The sequence below is a fragment of the Megalopta genalis genome, chromosome 3 (genome assembly GCF_051020955.1).
Source record: "Megalopta genalis isolate 19385.01 chromosome 3, iyMegGena1_principal, whole genome shotgun sequence".
NCBI classification, from domain to species: domain Eukaryota; kingdom Metazoa; phylum Arthropoda; class Insecta; order Hymenoptera; family Halictidae; genus Megalopta; species Megalopta genalis.
Window position 1 is genome coordinate 25,018,680 of NC_135015.1, and position 23,113 is coordinate 25,041,792.

General features: G+C 40.2%; 1 protein-coding gene across 4 annotated transcripts in view; it reads left to right on the forward strand.

Annotated features, from left to right (window-relative positions):
• LOC117221967 (venom dipeptidyl peptidase 4) overlaps positions 1-23,113 on the forward strand; it is a 440,681-nt gene that overhangs the window by 384,045 nt on the left and 33,523 nt on the right. For all 4 annotated transcript variants that reach the window (XM_033473358.2, XM_033473359.2, XM_033473357.2 and 1 more), the window contains 2 exons: positions 3,904-4,129; positions 17,342-17,529. In XM_033473358.2, the coding sequence (XP_033329249.1) occupies positions 3,904-4,129; positions 17,342-17,529 (414 nt within the window). The remainder of the gene's footprint in view (positions 1-3,903; positions 4,130-17,341; positions 17,530-23,113) is intronic.

The following is a 23,113-nucleotide window of genomic DNA, read 5'->3' on the forward strand; positions in this document are numbered from 1 at the left end:
AAAATCCGCGTAAACAGACTTCGTAACTGCAGAATAAATGTGTAAATTATTGTATTTCATGTGAGATTAATTTACTGTATTTTATTCCATTCTGTTTTATTTCATTTATTTTATTTTCTCTATTTTATGAATTTTATTTTCTCTATTTTATTTTCTTGCAGAATACTCTTTCTCTCTGCAGAATAAATGTGTAAATTATTGTATTTCATGTGAGATTAATTTACTGTATTTTATTCTATTCTGTTTTATTTTATTTATTTTATTTTCTCTATTCTATGAATTTTATTTTCTCTGCTTTATTTTCTCTATTTTATTTTCTTGCTGTATTTTCTTGTTTTATCTCGTATATTTTATTTTTAAAGTATTCCAAATTACTTTCGAAGTTTTCTAAAGTTCATTTCATATTTTTACACTTTGTATGTTACATTATACCTTTTTTCATATCTGTATTTCTCGCACCGTTTTACACAGCTCTTTACACAGCCTTTTACATAGTTTTTATTTGCGGTAGAATTTTCCGCGTTTCCGGAATATCTGCGGACCGATGGAATACAGAATAATCTGTGTATTGACACGAATTTTCGTCCGCGCTTTCTTCTATTTTCGCGCGGAAAAATTGTTCCATTTAGTAAAATCTATTTTTCCAACGTTCCCGTTCGCGCGAAATAAGCTAATCCCGTAGATTTCACGCGACTTTAAACCGGCCGGCGGATTTTTCCGCGTGCATGGAATCGGCGAATTCATGGAATACGCGATAATCTGTACGTTGACGCGATACATTTTTATTATGCTTTTGTTTCACCTTTATTTGCAAGAAATACTGATGGAATCAATTTTTCCAACGTTCCAGTTTTCGCGAGGCAAGCCGTGAAAGTTGGGAGTTTGCGTTCGCTCGGGTTACTCGAAACGCCGGATTTCTTATCGAATTGATCGTTCGAACGATTATGTTCGGTTTATATTTATTTAACCCGGAAACGCGTTGGCGAAGGTGCATGCTAGCGAACGGTGCATAGTTTGATTAATAAAATATTCGTTTCGTTTGAAAACACAATTATTCGGGTTTCTCTTCGGATAATCCGACGTTTCGTACTTTCAGTTTCAGTTATGTACTTTCCTGTTCAAATGTATCGCTTTTGTTTAATTGCACACTAGTTACAGTTGTTAATTTATGGCGGTCGATTTTGTTTGATAAAATTATATGAAGTAAAATGTCGAAATGAATTTATATATAAATAATAATAATAATAAATATATATAATAATAATAAATATATATTTATATATAAATAATAAATTCGCTTGTTAATTTCTAAATGAATTTGTGTAAAGAATAAATTCACTTGTTAATTTCTAAATGAATTGATATAAAGACTAAATTTATCTGTTAATAAAATACGTTTACAAAATCATATAAAAGTATAAAATTCACAAACAATAATTTACAGTTAAATCTAAATAAATAAAAGTTATATCCATATATACGAATTCGATATAAACTGTATAAACGAAATTATAATAAAATATAAAATTATCCGTTCTAATAGAAAATGTAATTCACATAAAATCATATTGAAATAAAATTTCTAAATAAATTTACAAGGAGATCGAATTGATTCACGAGCTATTATCGATGCATAAATGCATTTATAATAGTTCGTAAACGATTATAAATGTTAACTGGAGTAAATAATTTGAACCGCGGACGATGAGAAAACAGTGATCGAGGATCGATCGCTGCATCGATAACGAAGATCCACGGTTTTATCTCGAGTCGAGTTCTGCAGAGATTCCGAAAGCAAGACCGTTTCGTCGCATTTCATTAACCGGTTTATCGAGCGCTGCGTGCGTACGAGAGAAGACCGGCTGCGGATTCGCCGCAGAGCGAAAGAACTCCGTAATTCGGGTTAATCACGGATTGATTAACTGCCGGCAATCGATCCGCATTAATGCAAATAGGAGCCCGGGGAGGCGGGGTCCGATCGCGTTACCGGCCCCGCCCGGCCCTTTACGGCCCTGGCACCGGCCGCATCGCCAACCGAAACCAATAAATCAGACTTAACAGCTTCGAGTCGTTACGTCTGACGTACGGCCTGCCAAACTTGACCCTCACCTTGAAAACATTTACGTGACTGCAGTGCCCGACCCGGCCCGCTGTCGAATCCGCCGCAACCGTTTCGCTTCGTGCAGTCGATTAAATCGAAATTATACTACACGGCCGGGCTTCATTTAAATATCTGGTCGTCCTATCGGCGCCGTGATTTTTCAACATTGATCTAAGCCCGCGCGAGAAGGAGAGCCCGCCTTTAAATCTTCCTGCGAAACGCCCGTGCAATTATTTTTAGAAGTTTCCTGCGGACGCTTTGTCGTTCGATCAGAGATTTATTTCCTCGATATCATTGTGTTATGGTTGTAGAATCGTTTTCCAGTGCAATGCGAGGGCAGATGCATTAGGAGATGGACTGACGATTTGGTAATTAATAATCAACTGCTCTCATTTTAGCGATATTTTCAGGCGAAGTAATGAAGCCTCACTCAGAGTCGCATTTTTTCGGAAAATGAATTCTACTAGTCTCAGTAACTGGTCCACTTGGGTCGATAGCAAAATTTTGGACCAGTTACTGAGACTAGTGGAATTGGTTTCCCCGATTTTTCGGATTTGTTCAGAAATCAATCCCACTAGTCTCAGTAACTGGTCCACTTCGGTCTACAGCAAAATTTTGGACCAGTTACTGAGACTAGTAGAATCCATTTCCCCGATTTTTGGGAATTTGAAGGGATATTATAAGGCATGCTGACCTAAGACTAAAATCAAGTTTTTTTTTAAGTTTTAGTCTTCGGTGAGCATGCCTTATGACATCCCTTCAAACTCCCAAAAGATCCGGGAAATGAATTCTACTAGTCTCAGTAACTGGTCCACTTAGGTCGATAGCAAAATTTTGGACCAGTTACTGAGACTAGTGGAATTCGTTTTCCGGATTTTTGGGATATGTTTCGAAATCAATCCCACTAGTCCCAGTAACTGGTCCACTTCGGTCTACAGCAAAATTTTGGACCAGTTACCGAGACTAGTAGAATTCATTTCCCGAAAAAATGAAACTGACATCATAGATCCCTTTTTTCAGAAAAGTAATGATTACTCGATCTAAAAATGTCAAATAAACAGCTTTTAGCAATTATCGAAATATAAATGCCTTTCCAATCTACCATCACAACTGAAAACGAGAGTCGGCGGTGAAGATCCGCAATGCAAAAACGATACACGTACAATATGTACAGACACTGCACTTCGTGGAACACGAAAAAAGAACGTCCGTTCAACGCCGCTGCAGTAATTGGTCCATCGTCATACTATTGAAAGAATAGGACCAGTTACTGTAGCTAATGAAATTCATTTTCCGAAAAAAAAACACAAAACGGAAGCAGCGATCATTTAACCTGATTTAACCTGCTCTGGATGGACCATAAAAATGCGTCTGTTCTTCAAACAGATCCGCCATAGAGAAAAAAAGAAATGCTAAAACAGAGACCTCTTAAGAATTCATATTTTCCTGCGGCGTCGCGTGGCTCGCTGAACAAAGAGATCGCGCGAACCGTCGGGCAAACAAGCAGAATCGTCCGTTGAAAAATGCAGCTCGAGAGATCGGTCAAAGGAGAGACCGAACAACGAAAGCTTAGGACGAAGAGTTCCAGCGGGAGCCAGTGTCGGTTAATGCCTGTATCTGTAAACAAAGCGGGGTCTCGTCGCGACGCAAATACCCGGGACCCTTCTCGCGATTACAAAGCCATTAAAGCTCTGGATGGGGTGAAGGGAGATGGGTGGGCGAGGGGGGGAGGAGCTAGGAGACAGTGTGCCCGGGTTCGCGGTACGGAAACGAACGCTTAACGTTTTTCTCTCTGCTTAAAGGTACTACCTGGCCACGACAGAGGCCGATTCCGCGGTGCAGCATCTGTACCGGATATCCGTGCACGGCAAAGACCGCAAACCGACGTGCCTCAGCTGCAACGCGGCCCGAGAAATGGACAGAGGGCAGAAGTGTCTCTACAACACCGCCAAGTTCTCCACCGATCATTCGCATTACGTGCTCACTTGCGCCGGGCCCGGGGTCCCCGACATCGCCGTTTACAACAAGGTGAGCGACAGATTTTATGATTTTATTCGCTTGAATTTGTTCGACGCGTTAACGCATCTTAGATAACATTTTACGATAATGTCTCGACTTGCGAGAAGCGTTTATTAATCATTTGACTGTGGCGCTTCCTGCTAAGTGTCGTTGTTAAAATATTGGATCGTAGAGACGGTTGTATTTTATTAAATTGACAATTTTATTACTTATATTTATTTGCTCGCTTAACGTTAACGTGCAGCACGTATATGACAAACGGAAAATCGACTCGCTAAAATTATAAAAGAAAAAAGAAATTATTGGATAAAGGAAGAAGGACATTATTACGTAAATAAAGGTAGACGTTATTAAATCAAGAAAAAAGATATTATTAAATAAAGAAAGACGTTATTAAATAAGGGGGAAAAGATATTATTAAATAAAGAAAGACATTATTAAATAAGGGGGAAAAGATATTATTAAATAAAGAAAGACGTTATTAAATAAGGGGGAAAAGATATTATTAAATAAAGAAAGACGTTATTAAATAAGGGGGGAAAGATATTATTAAATAAAGAAAGAGGTTAATAGATAGAGAAAGAAATTATTAAATAAAGAAAGAGGTTAATAGATAGAGAAAGAAATTATTAAATAAAGAAAGACGTTATTAAATAAGGGGGAAAGATATTATTAAATAAAGAAAGACGGTATTAGATAGAGAAAGAAATTATTAAATAAAGAAAGACGTTATTAAATAAGGGGGAAAGATATTATTAAATAACGAAAGACGTTATTAAATAAGGGGGAAAAGATATTATTAAATAAATAAAGACGTTATTAAATAAGGGAAAAAAGATATTATTAAATAAAGAAAGACAGTATTAGATAGGGAAAGAAAATATTAATTAAGGAATGAAAATATTAAGTAAAGAAAGAAAATATAAAATCAAGAAAGAAATGATTAAATCAAGAAAGAAAATATTAAATCAAAAAAGAAAATATTAAATCAAGAAAAAAGATATAAAATCAAGAAATAAATTATCAAATAAAGAAATATCTTGTTATCTCTAATTTCGGGACTCCAACTGGACCTTCGACGTGTCACCGTAGTCCGGCAAGATCCCCAAAATCATAAATCTCACCTCGAGTTACCATAATTTTCCAAAAAAATTCGTGATTTCGCTCGGCGGGGGTGGCGGGAACGGTTCCCGGTTTACTTATGCGTCGCCGAGGAAAATTGAGGGTCTTAATCCGGGCGTTCACTGGAGAATCGCACCCGTGAGACTCGGATCCGCCGGCAGGATACAAACCCGTAGGATGGAGACTGCACACCCCGACAGCTTACTTTCCAATAGCCATCGATTCTATCCCCGACAGCGAAACTCTCTCCGGAGTGTGCTAGCGCGAGGGCGGTTAGCGCCACCCCGGAGCGTAATTTCTCGCGAGAAGGGTGCGAGGAGAGGCGTGCGCGCGGCGTAACGAGCCTGCGGGAACCCGTTAGCCACCAATTACCGCGAAAATTAGATGAATATCGCGCGTACGAATCCCTCGGAAGCGTTCACCGGACTCGTTCGACGCCGATTTATATTACCGGCACGCTTGTAAAAATAATAACCGAAGGGGCCGAGGGGGGCAGGTTCGTTTCGTGCCCCCGGCTTCTTCGAAACAGCGCGCCTCGATTCAGCTCGCGGCGCCGAACGAATTAACCGACAATTTACGCGACCGGAAGTGCCGAAGGGTTTATCGAGAAGATAAAATATTGCTCGGGGCGATATTTTTAACCGTCGCATGACGGACCACCGTACTCGACGGTGACCGGGTCTCGCATGACTCATAATTCACTTGCATTAATTTATTTAATTTTTTGATTCTTGCTAATGGTGCCATAATGCTGCCATAATGAAAGGAGGCGAGGAATAGAAAATTATTTATTGCTCCTATTTATAATATAACTCTAATCATAGTGGCCGTTGGTCGGGTCTCGCATGACTCAAAATTCATTTGCATTAATTTATTTAATTTTTTGATTGTTGCTAATGGTGCCATAATGAAAGGTGGTGAGGAATAGAAAATTATTTATTGCTCCTATTTGTAATATAACTCTAATCATAGTGGCCGTTGGTCGGGTCTCGCATGACTCATAATTCATTTGCATTAATTTATTTAATTTTTTGATCCTTGCTAATGGTGCCATAATGGTGCCATAATGAAAGGAGGCGAGGAATAGAAAATTATTTATTGCTCCTATTCGTAATATAACTCTGATCATAGTGGCCATTGGTCGGGTCTCGCATGACTCATAATTCATTTGCATTAATTTACTTAATTTTTTGATTCTTGCTAATGGTGCCATAATGGTGCCATAATGAAAGGAGGCGAGGAATAGAAAATTATTTATTGTTCCTATTTGTAATATAACTCTGATCATAGTGGCTGTTGGCCGGGTCTTCCATTGATTTATCTAATTTTTAATTGTTGCTAATGTTGCCATAATGGAAGGTGATAAGGAATAGAAATTCGAATCGAATTTATTAATTTAAACAATTTGTTCTTATTTCATTCCTGTTTCAGGAATCTAATTATTAAAAATCGAGGGAATTTCGTACTTCATAAATTGTTCAAGAAGGAGACATTTCTCTGTATAAAAACTTATTGAACAAAGAGAAAGTTTCCTACTTGAAAAATAATTAGAGTGAAACTTCTCTTCGAAAAACGATTAAACACAGAAAATATTCGCTGCCCGAAAAATAATTAAAGAGCGAGTGAGGAACTTCGATTTAAAAGCTTCCGAAATTAAAACGAGAACTTCCCGTCCGAAAATTAATTCATCGAATCCGTCGAAAATCCCAATTACCGCCGATTCTGCGCAATAGCAAAAAGCACGCAATTTCGTCGTTTCCACGAATTTTCGTGCATCGTCTGAAAAATTGCGCCGACCGAAGGTAAAGGTTCGAAAATGTGTCGCGCTGCCGGATTTCCGAGGTGAAAAAGCTGTCCGTAAAAATGTTTGTTCGCTTAATCGGGAGCCGCGTCGGTGATTTTCTTTCCGTCCGATCGAATGTGCCCGACATTTTCGTAAGCGGCTGTGTTCCATCATCGGCGAGCACGGGCCACGTGACCCGGAATTAAAATTCCAGAGCAAAGAGACCAGAGCAAACAGATTTCCGCGAGGTGTGCAAACGAAACGAATTCGTGTCTCGGTCCTCGGGGGAGATGGAATATTGCCGGTGAAATATATGAAGTTTGCACTTTTGGCGGGCAGAGTGGCGGCGGTCGAGGGTGGTCGGGGGGTGGTCCGGGGGGTGGTCGGGAGTGTTACGGTGACGGTCCCGCGACGGAATGTAATATGTCAAATGGAATTATAGAGCAGGGATATACATAGAAGCACCTCGGACGGAACGATGAACACAACGTGAATACCGGAAATAACGAAAACAACAAGAAAAATGTATCAAAGGCGAAAAACGAACAGACTAAACCGCGCGCCGCGTAACCGAACTCTGCGGGCGCGACGCAGCCAGCCGCGTATTTCAAAGACGAAAGCAATTTTCTTTCTGAATAAATCAGCCGGCTGTTAGAGACCCGGGACGCGGCGGATTTTTTAATATAAAACTCGCCCGTGCATGCTCTTCGCGACTTCATCCACTCACGTAATCTTCAACGGTGAGAAGAAGCCTGAGAAAATGATTATGCAGGAGCTCTTTAACGCTTCTTTCGATGGACGAAATTTTTCGCGACTTTCGGGCGAGAGTGCGTACTTCCGGAACGCTGTAACTTCGCGAAGAACAATCGCAGGCACGTTTCTTTTTTATCGAATCAAAGGGGAAGGATCGAACTTCGTTTCGCTGCCAACGGCATCCTTGTAGAAAAATTGACGGTGTCCTGGTGTTTCGTGGAACTTGGCAATTTTCAGTGCAAACATGTGGCAAACATGGCTTCGTATTTAAATGGTTACAGCAATGAGGGTGCCGTGGAACTTAGAATCGAAAAATACTGTCTCAAAGTAGAGATTTCAAGCTTTAATTTAAAAACATAGTCAATATCCTACGATGATTTTTCGCAGAATTATCGTCAGTCGAAGTTGGCCAATTTCCAACATGGTAACACATGACAATTTTTAATATTGCAAGCATGGCTTCACATTTAAATAGTTACAGCAATGAGAGTGCCATGAGACTTAGAATCGAAAAATACTGTCTCAAAGTAGAGATTCCAAGCTTTAATTTAAAAAAATGATCATCATCCTACGACGACATTTCGCGGAATTATCGCCACTCAAACTTCATATTTTCAACACGACAAACACGGTCCCACATTTTAAGGGTTGCTATAACGAGGGTGCGTCAAATACAAAATCATAAAACAGCGTCTCAAAGTAGAAATTTCAAGCTTCAATATAAAGTAAACCTCATAATCCTACGACGATGTTCCACAGAATTATCGTAAGTCAAAGTCGGCCAACTTTCATCCAACATTTTCCTAGCATATTTGTCTATTATTTTTTCGAGCAGCGTTTCCACCTCGCACTTGATCGAAGTGAAAATACACAGAGACTCGTCCGTACTCGAATCGTGCCAGATTCCGTAGACGTTGCACCGTGTGCCGACAAGAACTTCGGCTATCGAAGGGAAGTGCCGCCGCGATCGGATCGTCGTCGGTCGCAGTATTTCGCCGTGCGTCTAAATCTGTCGCGTCGATTTGTTACTTCGCCGCGAACCGCGGACGTTTCTAACAATAAGCGCCGGCATAAAACACGGATCCCGGAACGTGAGGTCGCCGGAGTGCCGCCGCTTCCGGGACACCGACAAATCACTGTACGTAGACCGACGGTGTCCGGACCGCCGAGGAAAGAGTGCTCGTTGGAGCTCGTGCGCGAGGCAGATCACCGATTTATCGAGTCATCTCTGCTTATGTAGCGAGGCGGCGACTTTCCTCGAGATATATATACATATATATACATATATACATATACATATATATATATAAACCCCGCCGCGGGATTTTCCTCGGAGCGCGTCCGGTCCACCGAGTTCTCTCGCGCGTATATCAACGCGCGACCGTATTTGTCCGCGCGCGAATAAGGTGCTTTTTTTTCTTTTTCATTTTAATCGCGTTTTACCGGCGTGGCCGCGGTATCGATCGCGCGAGCGCGCGCGCGCGCGCGCGAACTGTTAACACACTGGATAGATTCGCCAGAAATTTCCGGCTACGACGCTGGAAATACAGTTTTGTCAACCGGGAATTGAAAATCCGAAACGCGGCCGGGGCCTCCGCTCCTCTCCTCTTCTCTCCACACTTCGCTCTGCTCGCGGATTTTAATGGAGTGCGAGCGAATGCATTTTTCGAGCACGCGGCGTTGTCTGCGCCGGGATGAACGTTTTTGCGACGGAACAGAGCGGGTATTTTTTTTTTTTTATTTATGTTGCCAGCAATCTCAGTATGACGTTGTTATAAACGTGGAGTCTCTCGTATCGAGCATTTATGAATAAAAATCGGCGCTGAGGAGATAAATGACGAAACTCGATAAATACCGTTTCCGATGAAGACGCGAGACGAAGCAGATCTTTTTCACTAATATTGAAAACCGTTGTTGCATTATTATAAATATAGTCGTACGTTTAAGACCAAAGAGGACGATATTGGAGAAAAATTATTTGCGAGAAAATCGAGTAACTTTCATTCTGTTTATTATAGCGAAGACACGAAACGAAGTAGATTTTTTGAATTACTATTAAAAACCGTCTCACTGTTCTATTATTATAAATATTATGAATATATTAAATAAATAATATAATAATAATAATAATAATAAATATATATGCATTTAAATCCAAAAGAACGAAATTAGAAAAATTCCAAAATCTCCCTCCGCTGTTTTGAATTTATCAGAATAATTTCCCCAGAAAATACACTTCAAACCGCTCTTCCATCCGACTCGAAAAATCTCCAAAATCCTGCGATGAGTTACAACACGCGTCAGAAATGGAACGAATAGAAAATACCACAATATCGCGTAATCGCGGCGTTTCTATCCCGCCGTCGTTCGATCCCGCGATGCTTGACGATCCCCGGCGTGTTTTCAAATTAATTTTAAGCGTCGCCGGTCCGAATGATTAATAATCGGGGGGAGGGCCGGCGCTCCTCTCCTACTGTGTACGTTTGCGCGGCCGTAGCGGCGTTTTGTAATCGTTTGACAAATCGTTGCGGCCGCGGCGGCCAACAATACGCCGCGACGGAATCGCGTTTATCGTAGACGAGTACACAGAGAACGGGCCAGGGCCGTTATCAGCCCCAGTCGAATTAAATAAATTTTCCCGCCGCTTAACAAACAAACACCGGGTCGCGCGCGCGTTTCGGCCAGGCCGTTTTGTTGTCCGGCAACCGGCGCGGCCGCGAGATAATGCATGCGAATCTCGGTGCGACACCGGCGACGATTAAACCGGCGAATAATGCGAGTACGTAATTGCGATTCGCTCGAGTCGAAGTTGAACGCGGTCCTCCCGGCCCCGCGAATACACCGTCACGAATTCGGTATAATGACGGAACCGCAGATTATTCAACTATTCCGTTCCCGTACGCTCGGTTTCGATCCCTAATAAGTGGATTACTTTCGACGGTCCGATTCATTAGTCACCGAAAAATACGCTCATCGATGGCGTTTCCCATCGGGCGAACGTGTTTTGTGCACCCACCGCACCCATCGCATCATTCTGCAAATAACTCATTGTTTCGTTCAATTCGTGTCGCGAACGGGTCCACCTCGCTGCGCGGTAGCTCTGCGCATTAAAATGGCCGCTGCCCAAACTGCTTCCGAGTAATGTTTAGCATAAAATGTTCGTTTCACCTTCTGTTCCGTGCGCGAAGCGCCGTGCGATTTAATTAACGCGTACGCCGATTGTTCGATTTCCTATTGTCAACGGTGTTGTTCGATTTGCGGATTTTATGCGTTTCTAACAAAATGGCGTGATCGCAGTTCAAGGTTAAAATAAGATTAGAAGGATTAAAAAACGTCAGTGTCCTGTTCTCGATCCATTAAAGTGATTAAGGAAAGGATGACGTTTCTATTTTGTTTTTATTTCGTGCGACTAGAGCAGACGATTTTTATTCTGCATAAAATAATATGTAAAAACATATTTTGCATAAAGTGATATGATACAAATAAGATTAGGAGAATTTAAAAATGTCAGTGTCTTATTCTCGATCAATTAGAGTGACTAAGGAAAGGATAACGTTTCTATTTAATTGCTATTTCTTGCAGCTAAGTGCAGACGATTTTTATTCTGCATAAAATAATGTATAAAATATAATATATAAAAAAATATTTTGCATAAAAATCCGTAGTCTAATAACGAATTATCGGCGATCTAGTTGTTCCAAATAACAATGGGAACTGCATCCACCTCGCTGCGCAGTTGCACTGCGCACGCAAATGGCGGCCGCTCGGCCATCGGAAGCCGCAGAAACCGTCTGCGAAAAATCTAAATCTCTAAAACAAATATCTAAATCTCGCTGATCCGTAAATTTGCCTGGAATTTGACTCGAATAAAACTGTAAATCCGCTCTTAAGTGGTCGTCCACGATAAAAGGGGAACAGCGAATCAATTTTCCGGGACTTGCGAGGCGCGTGCAAAGATGACTAAGTCCCATCACGGCAATACGATGTGACTTACGGCGCGTAATTTCCGATCCCCTTCGCGGCAACGACTTTCCACAGCGCCGGGAAGAACCGAGGATCTTTCTCTCGCTCTCTCTTCTCTTGCCGGCTCTCGCGATCGAAGGCTTTACACCGAGGGCCGCGGCGCCGGGGCGATCTTAGAAACAGATGGGCCAAGTTTTAAGCTTCCATGCATCAACGTCGGGCACGCGGCGGCACGCTTTCTTACCATTCGGACAGAGAGACACCACCGTCGAGTTTAATGTATTATACCGCGCGTTTAATCTTCCGTCGGATCGACTGATTCGCGGAGAGTCCCCACCCACGGCTCGCGGAATTTATAAATCCTCCCCCCTCCCCCACCTTTCCGTGGTGTTAATCCCGGAGATGAATGGCCGCCGGATTCGTTCTGATCTACTATGATCCGTTAAGCCGTGAAATAATCTTTCTTAGACGAAATCGCGCGCCGCGGGCTGTGTGTTGATCCCGGAAGTTTCGAACGGAAACTTACTTCTGCCTCTGCTATTTACGCGGGATTGCGCGTCGCGCGACTTGTACCGGAGACAAACGGACGTTTTACGCCGGCCGAAGGGGTTTCCGGACGCCATCTTGTCGCGCGGAGCTACTGCGCAGCGAGGTGGACGCGGTCCGTCGCCATATTGAGTCACGACGGACCGCCGATTATTTATTGTTAGACGGCGGATTTTATGCGTTCATTGGAGAAATTGATTTAGGAACGTTGTTGGGTCATTTTGCAGCGATTAAAATTGTATAATTATATAAATAATAATACTATAAGAAAATTGTAAATATTACAAGAAGAAACGCATTTTTATTCAGCCTCGATTTCGCACAGTTTCCGAAGAACATTTTTCATTTTGCATAAAATTCCGCTATAATTCGGACAAATATATAAATCCCGGATAGATATTAATTGGAAATAACGCGAACTCTACGTACAGCCCCGTTAACAAGTACACACTGCGCGCGTCCGACACGCCTGCGGCGAGATCGGGAACGGCGTTTGATCCGTCGCAGGGTTTCAATTTCCGCGAGAATTCCGCTTCTTTGTGTCGCTGCGAATCGAGCATTTGAAATCGGTCGGCCGAGTGCCCCACTCGAAGGTTATTGGCGGCTGCGGCAGGGGATGGGGGTCGCAGAATGGAACGGGGGTTGGTTCGCGAGGCAAGAACAAGACACTTCCCATTCATCGCCTCCTCCTCCTGCTCCTCCTCCGGGCGAAGGAAATTATTTCTTCTGCCGAGAGAACGGTGCTTGTCCGCGACGAAAGCCGATTACCAGTTGTAATCGTCCGAAGGGCTGATAAAGGGAGCCGATGAGTCGGCTCTCCTCCTCCCTCGTGTTCGTCAGTCGCGATAGACGCTCTTCGCTTCTTTCTCTCTCTCTCTCTCTCTCTCTCTCTCTCTCTCTCTCTCGCTCTCTCTGTCGACGATCCGGCTCGTTTCCACCGTTTCTTTCACCGTCCGCCACCTTCTCCGGGAATAATCTAATTACCAGCAGAAATGGGTAAGAGTGTTTCAACTAAGAAGTACAAATATCTGAAGGTATTGTTTCTCTCAACTGTGTTAGTACGTGTGGTTCGTTTGAAATAATCAGCTATTTCTGTGTTAAATTAAATACTATAGACATTTATTTATGTACTAAATTAAATACCGGTTGAGATAGTCATTTATTTCTGTGTTAAATGATATACTAGTCGAAATAATCATTTATTTGTGTACTGAATTATTATACTAGCTGAAATAGTAATTTGTTCCTGCATTGAATGAAATACTAGTTGAAATATTTACTTATTACTGTGTTAATTGAAATTCTAGTTAAAATAATCGTTTATTAATGTACTAAATTAAGTACTAGTTTAAATAGTTATTCATTTCTGTATTAAATGAGATACCAGTTGAAATATCTATTTATTACTGTGTTCATTGAAATGCTAGTTAAAATAATCATTTATTAATGTACTAAATTAAGTACTAGTTTAAATATTTATTTCTGTATTAAATGAGATATTAGTCGAACCACTTCATCGACTTTATAAATACATGATAACCAGACTGCAGATTTTTGTGCAAAATGAAAATCTGCATCAGTTAATTGTCAGAAATAGAAATTAAATAGTAAATTGATTCTTTCTTCGATGATCTTAATGCATGGAAAATAAGACATTGTCTCATTTCTAAATTCTTTTAAACTCTCTTCTATTTCATAATTGCAACCACCCATTTCTTTCATAAATTCGTAAAATCCGTAAAATCCGCCATCTACTAATGATTAAATAAAATATATATTTTACAGTGTGAACCAGAAATATACTCGATACGGACCAGAGCACATTTCATTAACTAATTCCAATACTTTCTCGAATACTTTTACCCGTGTCCGATTACGAGCCAGAGATAACCCCCCCCCCCCCCCCCCTCCTCGAAGACGCGGACGTGGCATTGCTTTTCCATTGCCGACGGCTGCTCTCGATGAATTTGAATCGCGTCTTAAGACGCTCGCGTCCGGAAACGAGTGCCTCTCGCTCGCTGTAGCACCACTGTTTACTGAAATTGAGGCGCCGGCGGAGGGTGGGCCGCGCACCCTCTCCGCAACTTTGTGCAGTCGTTCGGATCCTTATTCGATGAAATGGATGCCCGGGACGACGGCCTGGAAACAGACAATCCGGCGGGGATTCGTGACTTCGCATTATATTTTATTGACATATTGTTGACCGGACGATGGCGAACGGAGCTTCCACGGGACGGTAAACATTTTCGCAATAATATAGAAAAGAATTAATCGCGTCGGCGGATGTCCGCAATTTTCGTTTGAAACATTTTTCTGTAGAGTCGATTCTCAGAAACGGTTTCCGAGCAAATAATTTAGGCGATATCGGTGAAAATAATTCGACGGAGTGTTCTTAAATTCCTCCAATATTTTCACTGTTTATTATATAAATGGTTCACTATTGATTACATAAATACTTCATTATTTATTACATAAATACTTCACCATTTTTATAATAAATAGTTCACTATTTATTATATATATAAATGGTTCGCTATTTATTACATAAATAATTCTCTATTTACTATATAAATGGTTCACTATTTGTTATATAAATGGTCCACTATTTATTATTTAACTTACTATTACATAGTAGTAATCCCAAGTAGAGTTTCTTCAACGGTTTCCGAGTAACTCAGGTGTCAAACCTTCGCGAACCTGTATAATTTAAAACTTATTAAAACTCTGAAAGGCTAATTAAATCTTTATAGACTGGCACGAAGTCCATTGCCACCGGTATAAATCAATGTGCATATCAAATTGAATTTTCTAGCTCTTTAAGGCATCAAACAGAAGGCCACAGTTCATCAACGGGCAAGAATGCGAAATGTATTGCTTTCCAGTAAATCGGGCTTTATCGATCTCACTGTAATCGCATCGTCATTGCCGGCATTTCATAAGTCCGACAATGAGGCGCACACGCTTGAGACGCCGATGAATAAACCGTGGAAGCTGTGTTCTTTTATCAAGCAGCAGAAAGAAATTGGATTTAAACGAATGTTCCTTTTACTTGTCAATGTACTCTCTCTCTCTCTCCCTCTCTCTCTCCCTCTCTCTCCATCAAGAAAGATTGCAACGCGAGACTGCATTAAACACCAATAAATATTGCGTTTTATAAAAGTTTCGCGAACACTCGCGTCCAATATAAAGCTTCACAGTCCAGTGATGAATAAAAGAACCGAGTCAACGAACAATGAATCATGACTGTAGTCTATACAGTCGTGTCACACAGCGCCGAGTCGCAACAATAGACTTTAAACGCCGAGCGACTGGTTCTATAGTCGCTGACCGACGCGAAATATGCTGTTTATTATTGATAAATCGCGCGCGGCCAGTCAAATTAGTCGAAAATTTGGTGGATTAATCGTTTTCTGTTCCGCGGCCATTTCAACTGCGGCTTTTGTTCCGCCTCGATTGTGTTAAAATCAAAAAATGGTGTAAATCTTGCGTTGAAACTTCTCAAGAATTGTTCGAATAAATAGGTAGAATAAAGAATTACTCGAATAAAGAATGATTTGAATAAATAGATAGAGTAAAGAATTATTCGAATCACGAATTACTCGAGTCACGGATTATTCGAATCACGAATTATTCGAATAAAGAATTATTCGAATAAAGAGTTATTCGAATCACGAGTTATTCGAATTACGAATTATTCGAATCACGAATTATTCGAATAGAGAATTATTCGAATAAAGAACGATTTGAATAAAATGGTAGAATAAAGAACTATTCGCATAAAATTACCTTACATTAAATATTAATTCGAAACAATCTAAATATGAATCACAGCTCTACCTCTGAATATAAAATAATACTAAAAGTAACACTTATTCCGGATCACAGAGTTACCGCAATCGAATGAATAGTAACTAGAAAATGTTGGAAAATTCGATTGCGGAATTAATAAATCCTTCGTAATCGTCGAATAATCGCGCGCTGGTACGTCGCGCAACGAAAAATATTGATTAAAAATGCACCGTGTGCATTATTCCCTCTCCCTGCGGGACGGTTCCCTCGGGCGCCATTGATCAGTTCCTCATTATGTAAAACGGCGGAACAAGAGTAAATTGCGAATTGTAATTTACAACCGTCCCCTTGGCGGCGCAAGAAGCTTTTCGAGTATCGATCGGTGATCGCCGGAAGCGATTTTTTTCTCCATTTGCGCTGGTGATCTCGGAAACGCGGGAACGCACGCACGGCGCGCGCTCATTTTCCATTAATATTGAATAGTCCCGAGGCGCGTGCACTGCGCTCTGATTTATTGACTGTCGATAAACTCGACGAAGCTCTGTTCGCAATACTTTTCTCGCGACACGCGATGACATTATGGGAATTTTCCCATAGAACGCTGTAAAATCCGCGCGGTCGACTGTTTACTTATCCATCTGCGCGCTCGTAATAAAATTGTAAGAAAAATGACGGAAGAGAGAAAAATATATTTCTATCTTTATTTCTATTATTTCTATTATTTATTCCTATTGATATTTCTATTATTCTTTCCGTTGTTGTAATAGAAATTTAGTTCATTTAATTTCTGCAAATTGATTAATCACAAGTGACGATTAAAAGTATCCCAGGTCAAAATGACCCGGTTACCGCAGTCCGAAGATGTTTTTTAATGTAGTTTCCGAATTCTGACACGCTTGCAGCTCGATAGAAGTGTAGCAGAATTCCTGTCGACCCATAATTGTCTCGACACTATATTTGCTGGTCGACGAAAGAGCTTTTATCCTCCATCTTCCCATTTCGTGTCGCGTCGCGTCGCGTCGCGGAAGTTACGGTGACCATAATTTTTAATGTACTGGAAAAAAGTCAGATTAGTGGAAAGCAAAAGAATCGACCATGCTTCTATCGAGGTTCACCGCTGCTCGGTTTTAAAGAAGATCGAGGCCACGGCGAGAGCGCCGTTACCGAACGCCCGGGCGTTTCTCTTTCCTGGAACGTCCCTGTTTCTGGGCAGTAATCCAAAATTAAGATTAAATCTCGACGATGCTCCTTTCCTCTATTTCCAGAACGCGAAGAAGCTGCTCTCGTGGGAGAACAACGAGGCAGTTTCGGAAATCATCGCCGAGAAATCGCAGCCGTTGGTGCGCCGTTTCAAGGTACCGGTGCCCGGTGGGTTCAAAGCCTCGGTTCGACTACTGATCCCGCCTGATGCCGACCTATCCGGCGCTACCAAGTATCCTATGCTGATCTACGTGTAAGTAACTTACTCTAGTTTGCGCCGATTTAACTCTGAGTTGGTCATTATTCGCGAAGAATAATTTTGTTCGAACGATTCGAAAAGATTCGAACGAGTTCGAATCGATTTTTCGAGTAATGTTTCGGATTGTGTTTTGGATAAATCCGGCGAATAAAATGCTATTCGAATAGTACATTGAATGAATTCTTCGAATAATATTTCAAATCGATTCTTCGAATCAAATTTGACTCGAATAATTTTTCGAATATATTTTTCAAATAAAATTTAATTCGACAAATTATTTCGAATAGATTCTTCGAATACAATTTGATTCGAAGAATACTTCGAATAAAGTTTGATTCGAATAATATTTCGAATAGATTCTTCGAATAAAAAATTTGATTCCTCGAGTAAGATTTGATCCGCAAAATAAACGTTCATCGATCGCGACAACTCTCCGGAATCGCAGCTTTTCGATGAAACTCTCGCTTCATTGGCGCGACCAACGACACCCCTACCATAATTAAACGCAGGGGCCCGGATGTAACAGTAATTGCGTTCCATTATAAATAATTCATCGTTCACAATCATACCCGTATTAGCAATATCGAGGGATTAACGAGTTAATTAAACGATACACGTCGAGCGTGCGCGATGTCCACAGGTTTTTCAACGATCTCGTAATTAACTCGGTTAACACGCGAATAACGATAAGAAATCGGCGTTGGGCATCGATCGGCTCCATGTTTTTAATTCGACGATCAAACGATTGATGATAACGATATTACGAGGGCGTTGACCGTCGCAAAGTCGACCGATAGAATTATAACCGATTGACGGAATTTAATCGTCGTAAAGTCGACGATTGAATTAATCGATCGATGAATTCAATCGTCGGTCGTTGATTAGAGGCGTTGGTCGTCGAGAAATCGACGATTGAATTAATCGATCGGTGAATTTAATTTGTCGCTCGTTAATTGAAAGAGAAGCAATTGATAATAATTGTTGATTTCTTGATGAAATTCGAAGGATATTTTTATGTTATTCCGTTGACAGTTGTCTTTATCATATTTATTACTATCTTATTTATCATATTATCTTTTCATCGTATCTATTATTTTTGTATTGTATTTTGCATTATTATAGTTATTATATTTTGCGTTCTACATATTTTGAGTTACTATATTTATTGTATTTTGTACTCTACATATTTTATGTTAGTATATTTATTATATTTTACAGTGTATCTTGTTTATATTATATTTACTATATGTATTACATTTTGTATTATAATTATTATAATTATTATAATTATTATAATGATTGGCTTCTTTTGCAATGCACTTTATATCTTCGTATCGTTAATTGCGATTCACGATTAACAGTAGTAATTGAATTCATTAGTCGTGATTTTGCTATCGGCAAAAATGAATAAATAAATAATGACCGCGTGAATATAACGCGATGGACGACGATTTATACAGGACGGGACTCTTAAATTTAAACGCTTTCGATGGAAATGAGCGAACGTCTCTTGCCAGGTGACGGCAAGAATCGGACGTGAAGCTGAAGCTTCCGGTGACTCTTGCCGTTTTCTTATTCGCCCGGCGTCGCGGGGCTCGCGAAAATTTATACCGCAGAACACAAAGCGTTTCGCTGTTTATCCGCGATTATAAATATTTATGCGTTCCGTTCGAGGCACCGCGATCGAATCGATTCATCATCCCGATCTCTCTCTCTCTCTCTCTCTCTCTCTCTCTCTCTCAGCGCCGCCATCTTGCTTCTGCCGGCGAAAATACGCTCCGTATATATTCATCGGAACTTAATTTGCAAATCGTTTGATCGACCAGCCGCCTCGTTCCGTTCCTAGTTCCATCGTTCTTGTTCGGTTCGGCTCGGTTCAATTCCGAATAGCTACTCTATGAAATTTGAACGTGAAACACGCGAAACCAGAAGTCCTTCGCCGAAGCGGAATCGGTAACGAGACGCATTAAAGGAGCCACGGTAACGGATCGAACTCGTCACGTTAACGTAAAGCGTCGTCATCTCTTTGGCATGATCGCAAAATTTATTCTAACGAATGTCTCGTTACAAAAACATTGCTACAAAACCACTGCTGCGAAACCATTGCTACAAAAACTATGCTATAAAAACGTTGCTACAAAAACGTTCAAAAAATTGGAAAATGTTATTTTGCTACTGTCGACCGGTTAAAATAATCGAGAAGGAAATAAATGTTTACGCAACCGCTGTATCTTGCAACCAACGCGAACAATTTTTACTTACGATTTTTACATGTAAAAATATTATAAAAATATTATATATATATAATAATGTATTATATTATATATATAATAATATTATATATATAATATTTATTTAAATTTGAAAATATTTTGCTGTCTATTATTACCGTACAATATAATTTCACAGGGAATAGTCTAACATGAAACAACAAAAAGATATAAGAACTTGCAAGTGTACATAATTTAGTTAATTTATTATTGATAAATATAGTACTTAATTTAATTTATATTATTTAATTTCGTTTATATTATATTTAATTCAATTGATATTACATTTAATTTCATTTACATTATATTTAATTCAATTGATATTACATTTAATTTTTCATTTATATTATATTTAATTCAATTGATATTACATTTAATTTCATTTACATTATATTTGATTCAATTGATATTACATCTAATTTCATTTATATTATATTTAATTCAATTGATATTACATTTAATTTCATTTACACTATATTTAATTTTATTTATATCATATTATATTTAATTAAGTACTTAAATTAATTTACTATATTCAAATCGTATACACGGGACATACGCGTGATTTCAGAAATATATAAACATATAAAAAAAGTTTCCCTCGAATCCGACGCAGGCAACGCATATTTCGCGCGAATACCACGCAGTCTGCAAACGCATAAATAAATAAACGGTATCCCGGTGGCATGTAATTAAGAGAAGCGACTACGAAATGAATATAAAGTCCCGGGCGAGCATAGCAGCGGGAGCTAGGAAAGCTGATAGGAAATCCTCTTGGAAATGAGAGGAGCCTCCTCCATCTTGCCCGAGCTTAGACGTCCGTCGGCTGGCCTTATTAATTAACGTAATGGCCCCGCGGGCTCGCCGTTTACGATCCGAATCGAATATCTTTTCTTTTTTTCACTCGGCGCCGATAGAATCCATAAAATCGGCGCCGCGTACAAAGGACATTTAATGGCGCCTGATTTCGTTCGCTCTCTCGCCGGCCTTTTGTTTCGTTAGCCGTTATTCTTCATACGCAAATACCGGGCCGGGCCCGTATGAATACGCTTTTTAATGTCTCCGCGGAGCGGATACGAATTATTCGGCGGGGTACGGAGGGTGGGTGGGGGGTGGGAAAAGCCATAGAGAAGAAGGGAAAAGAAAAAGGAGAAGAAGGAGGGGAAGGGGCGAGGAAAGGGGGTTGGAACGGAGAAAACGACGCGGTGTCGGGCTTCCCGCGTCAGCCGCAGCTATATCATTTATCAAAAAGTTTTTTGCCGGCCTCTATTCTATTAAAAGGTGTCGCGAAACGTCGGAAATATCGCCGCGAAATTCATTCGCCTCTGTGTAAACGAGCGTCGTGGATTTTTATCGTCGGGCCGCGCCGGTCTCGCGATTAATTCACTTTCGGGGAATGAATATTAACGGATCGGATCGGATCGGGCCGGATCGGGTCGACGCTGGTCCCGCCATATTCGACGGGAAATCGCGCCGCGTTGGGTGCGAACAAAATTTCGTGGCAAAAAGCTGCGAGTAACGGCGGGCAAAACGATCGGGGATAGATTTAGCCCACGCGTGCAGACGGCTTTTTCGCTTTCCATTTCCGATGTTTTTGCTGTTTAACCCTTCGCACTCGAGAGGCTATTCTCGAGCGGCGCCGCTAAAAATATTGTTACGTCTCGTCTCTGAATAATTTTATTAATTATTGTTTAGTTGTATTTAAAGAGCCGTTGAAAGAATAATTGTGTTGCACGGATCACTATGTTCGGTTTCGTATGCATTAAATGCACTAGGTCGTATAAAATGGAAAAATCGTGAGTCGGAAGAACTATTTTTAATTTTTAATTGATTAATTAAAATATTATAATTATATTAATATGATGATCAATTTTAATTAATTCGGTTTCGAGTGCGAAGGGTTAAATCGCTGATTGTTGGCGTCATTTAGCGGACCGTCCACCTTGCTGCTAATTATTTAATAACGTAAAGTTACTTAAATAATACTATAAATGCGATAAATAAAGACTGCGAATATTGTAAATACTATACATAAATACTACAAATACTATAGATATTATAAATAAATACTATTTAAATACTATAAATACTATAAATAAATACTATTTAAATACTATAAATACTGTAAATAAATACTATTTAAATACTATAAATACTATGAATAAATACTATTTAAATACTATAAATAATATACGAAATAATATACTAAATAATATACTAAATAATATACTAAATAATATACTAAATAATATACTAAATAATAATAATAATAATAATAGTACTACTAGTATAGTATAGTAACTAATAATAATACTACAATAAAAGTTGCTTGGAAAAACGACACGGCAATTTTTCATCCACCAAAAGCTTCTCCGCTTTCGCGTTCGTGTAAATAGCGCAGCGCGTTAATCGAATCCAATGAGAATCGTCGGTTTTCGGATAAAAATGGAGGTCGGAACGATCGCGAAAGTACAAAGAATGATTTCGAAGAGATTGATCTACACGCAAAAGTGGCTTTCTCGCTTCATTTCCCATTATTTCCGGGATTTCTCCGCGGATGATTGAAAACGGCCTGGCTAAAATAAGAGCAGAGAGAGAGAGAAAAAACGATCGGCCGGTTAATTCGTCGAACGGATATGATCGATCGATCGAATGGTCGGTTGAACGAAGCCCAAAGGAACTAATTACAGCCGCGCGGTGTACTCGCGCGTTTTCATTTAATTTTCATGGATCCCCGCGGCGAGGGGAGGGGGGGGGGTGATGGCGCGCAAACATATATAAGTAGAGAGTAACGCAATTAAATCCGTAAATTGAATCGGCCATTCTTCGCGCCGGATTGACAACACTTGATGGACCGCGACGAGTTTTCCTCCTAAATCGGGTCGGGGGTTCGAACCGCTAATGGATAACATAGTCTCTTTATTTGATCGACCGTGAGATATTAATGGCCCCCGTCTAATTTTACATTACGATTATAAAATACATCGAGCCCGCCGCCGGCCGTTTCCGGCGTCGATATCTCGCGAAAATAACTCTGGAATTTGAAACGTTAATTATAATTCGCCGCGCGGATTTAGCACGGCTTAACGAATTAACAGAATAATTAATTGCGTTTCAATGGGATGCCGATTAGCGACTCTCTGCTTCTCGCGTCGAATCGAATCGAATAATGCGCTTTTAGCCCGTCTTGGGTTTCTTAAATAACGCTAAGCGAATTCGAGAATAGCGTAAATTTTTTTTGTAACTTGCTCGAAAATGTCGGAAATAAATGTTCGCTCAAAATTTGTACTAATCGAATAGAAAATCAT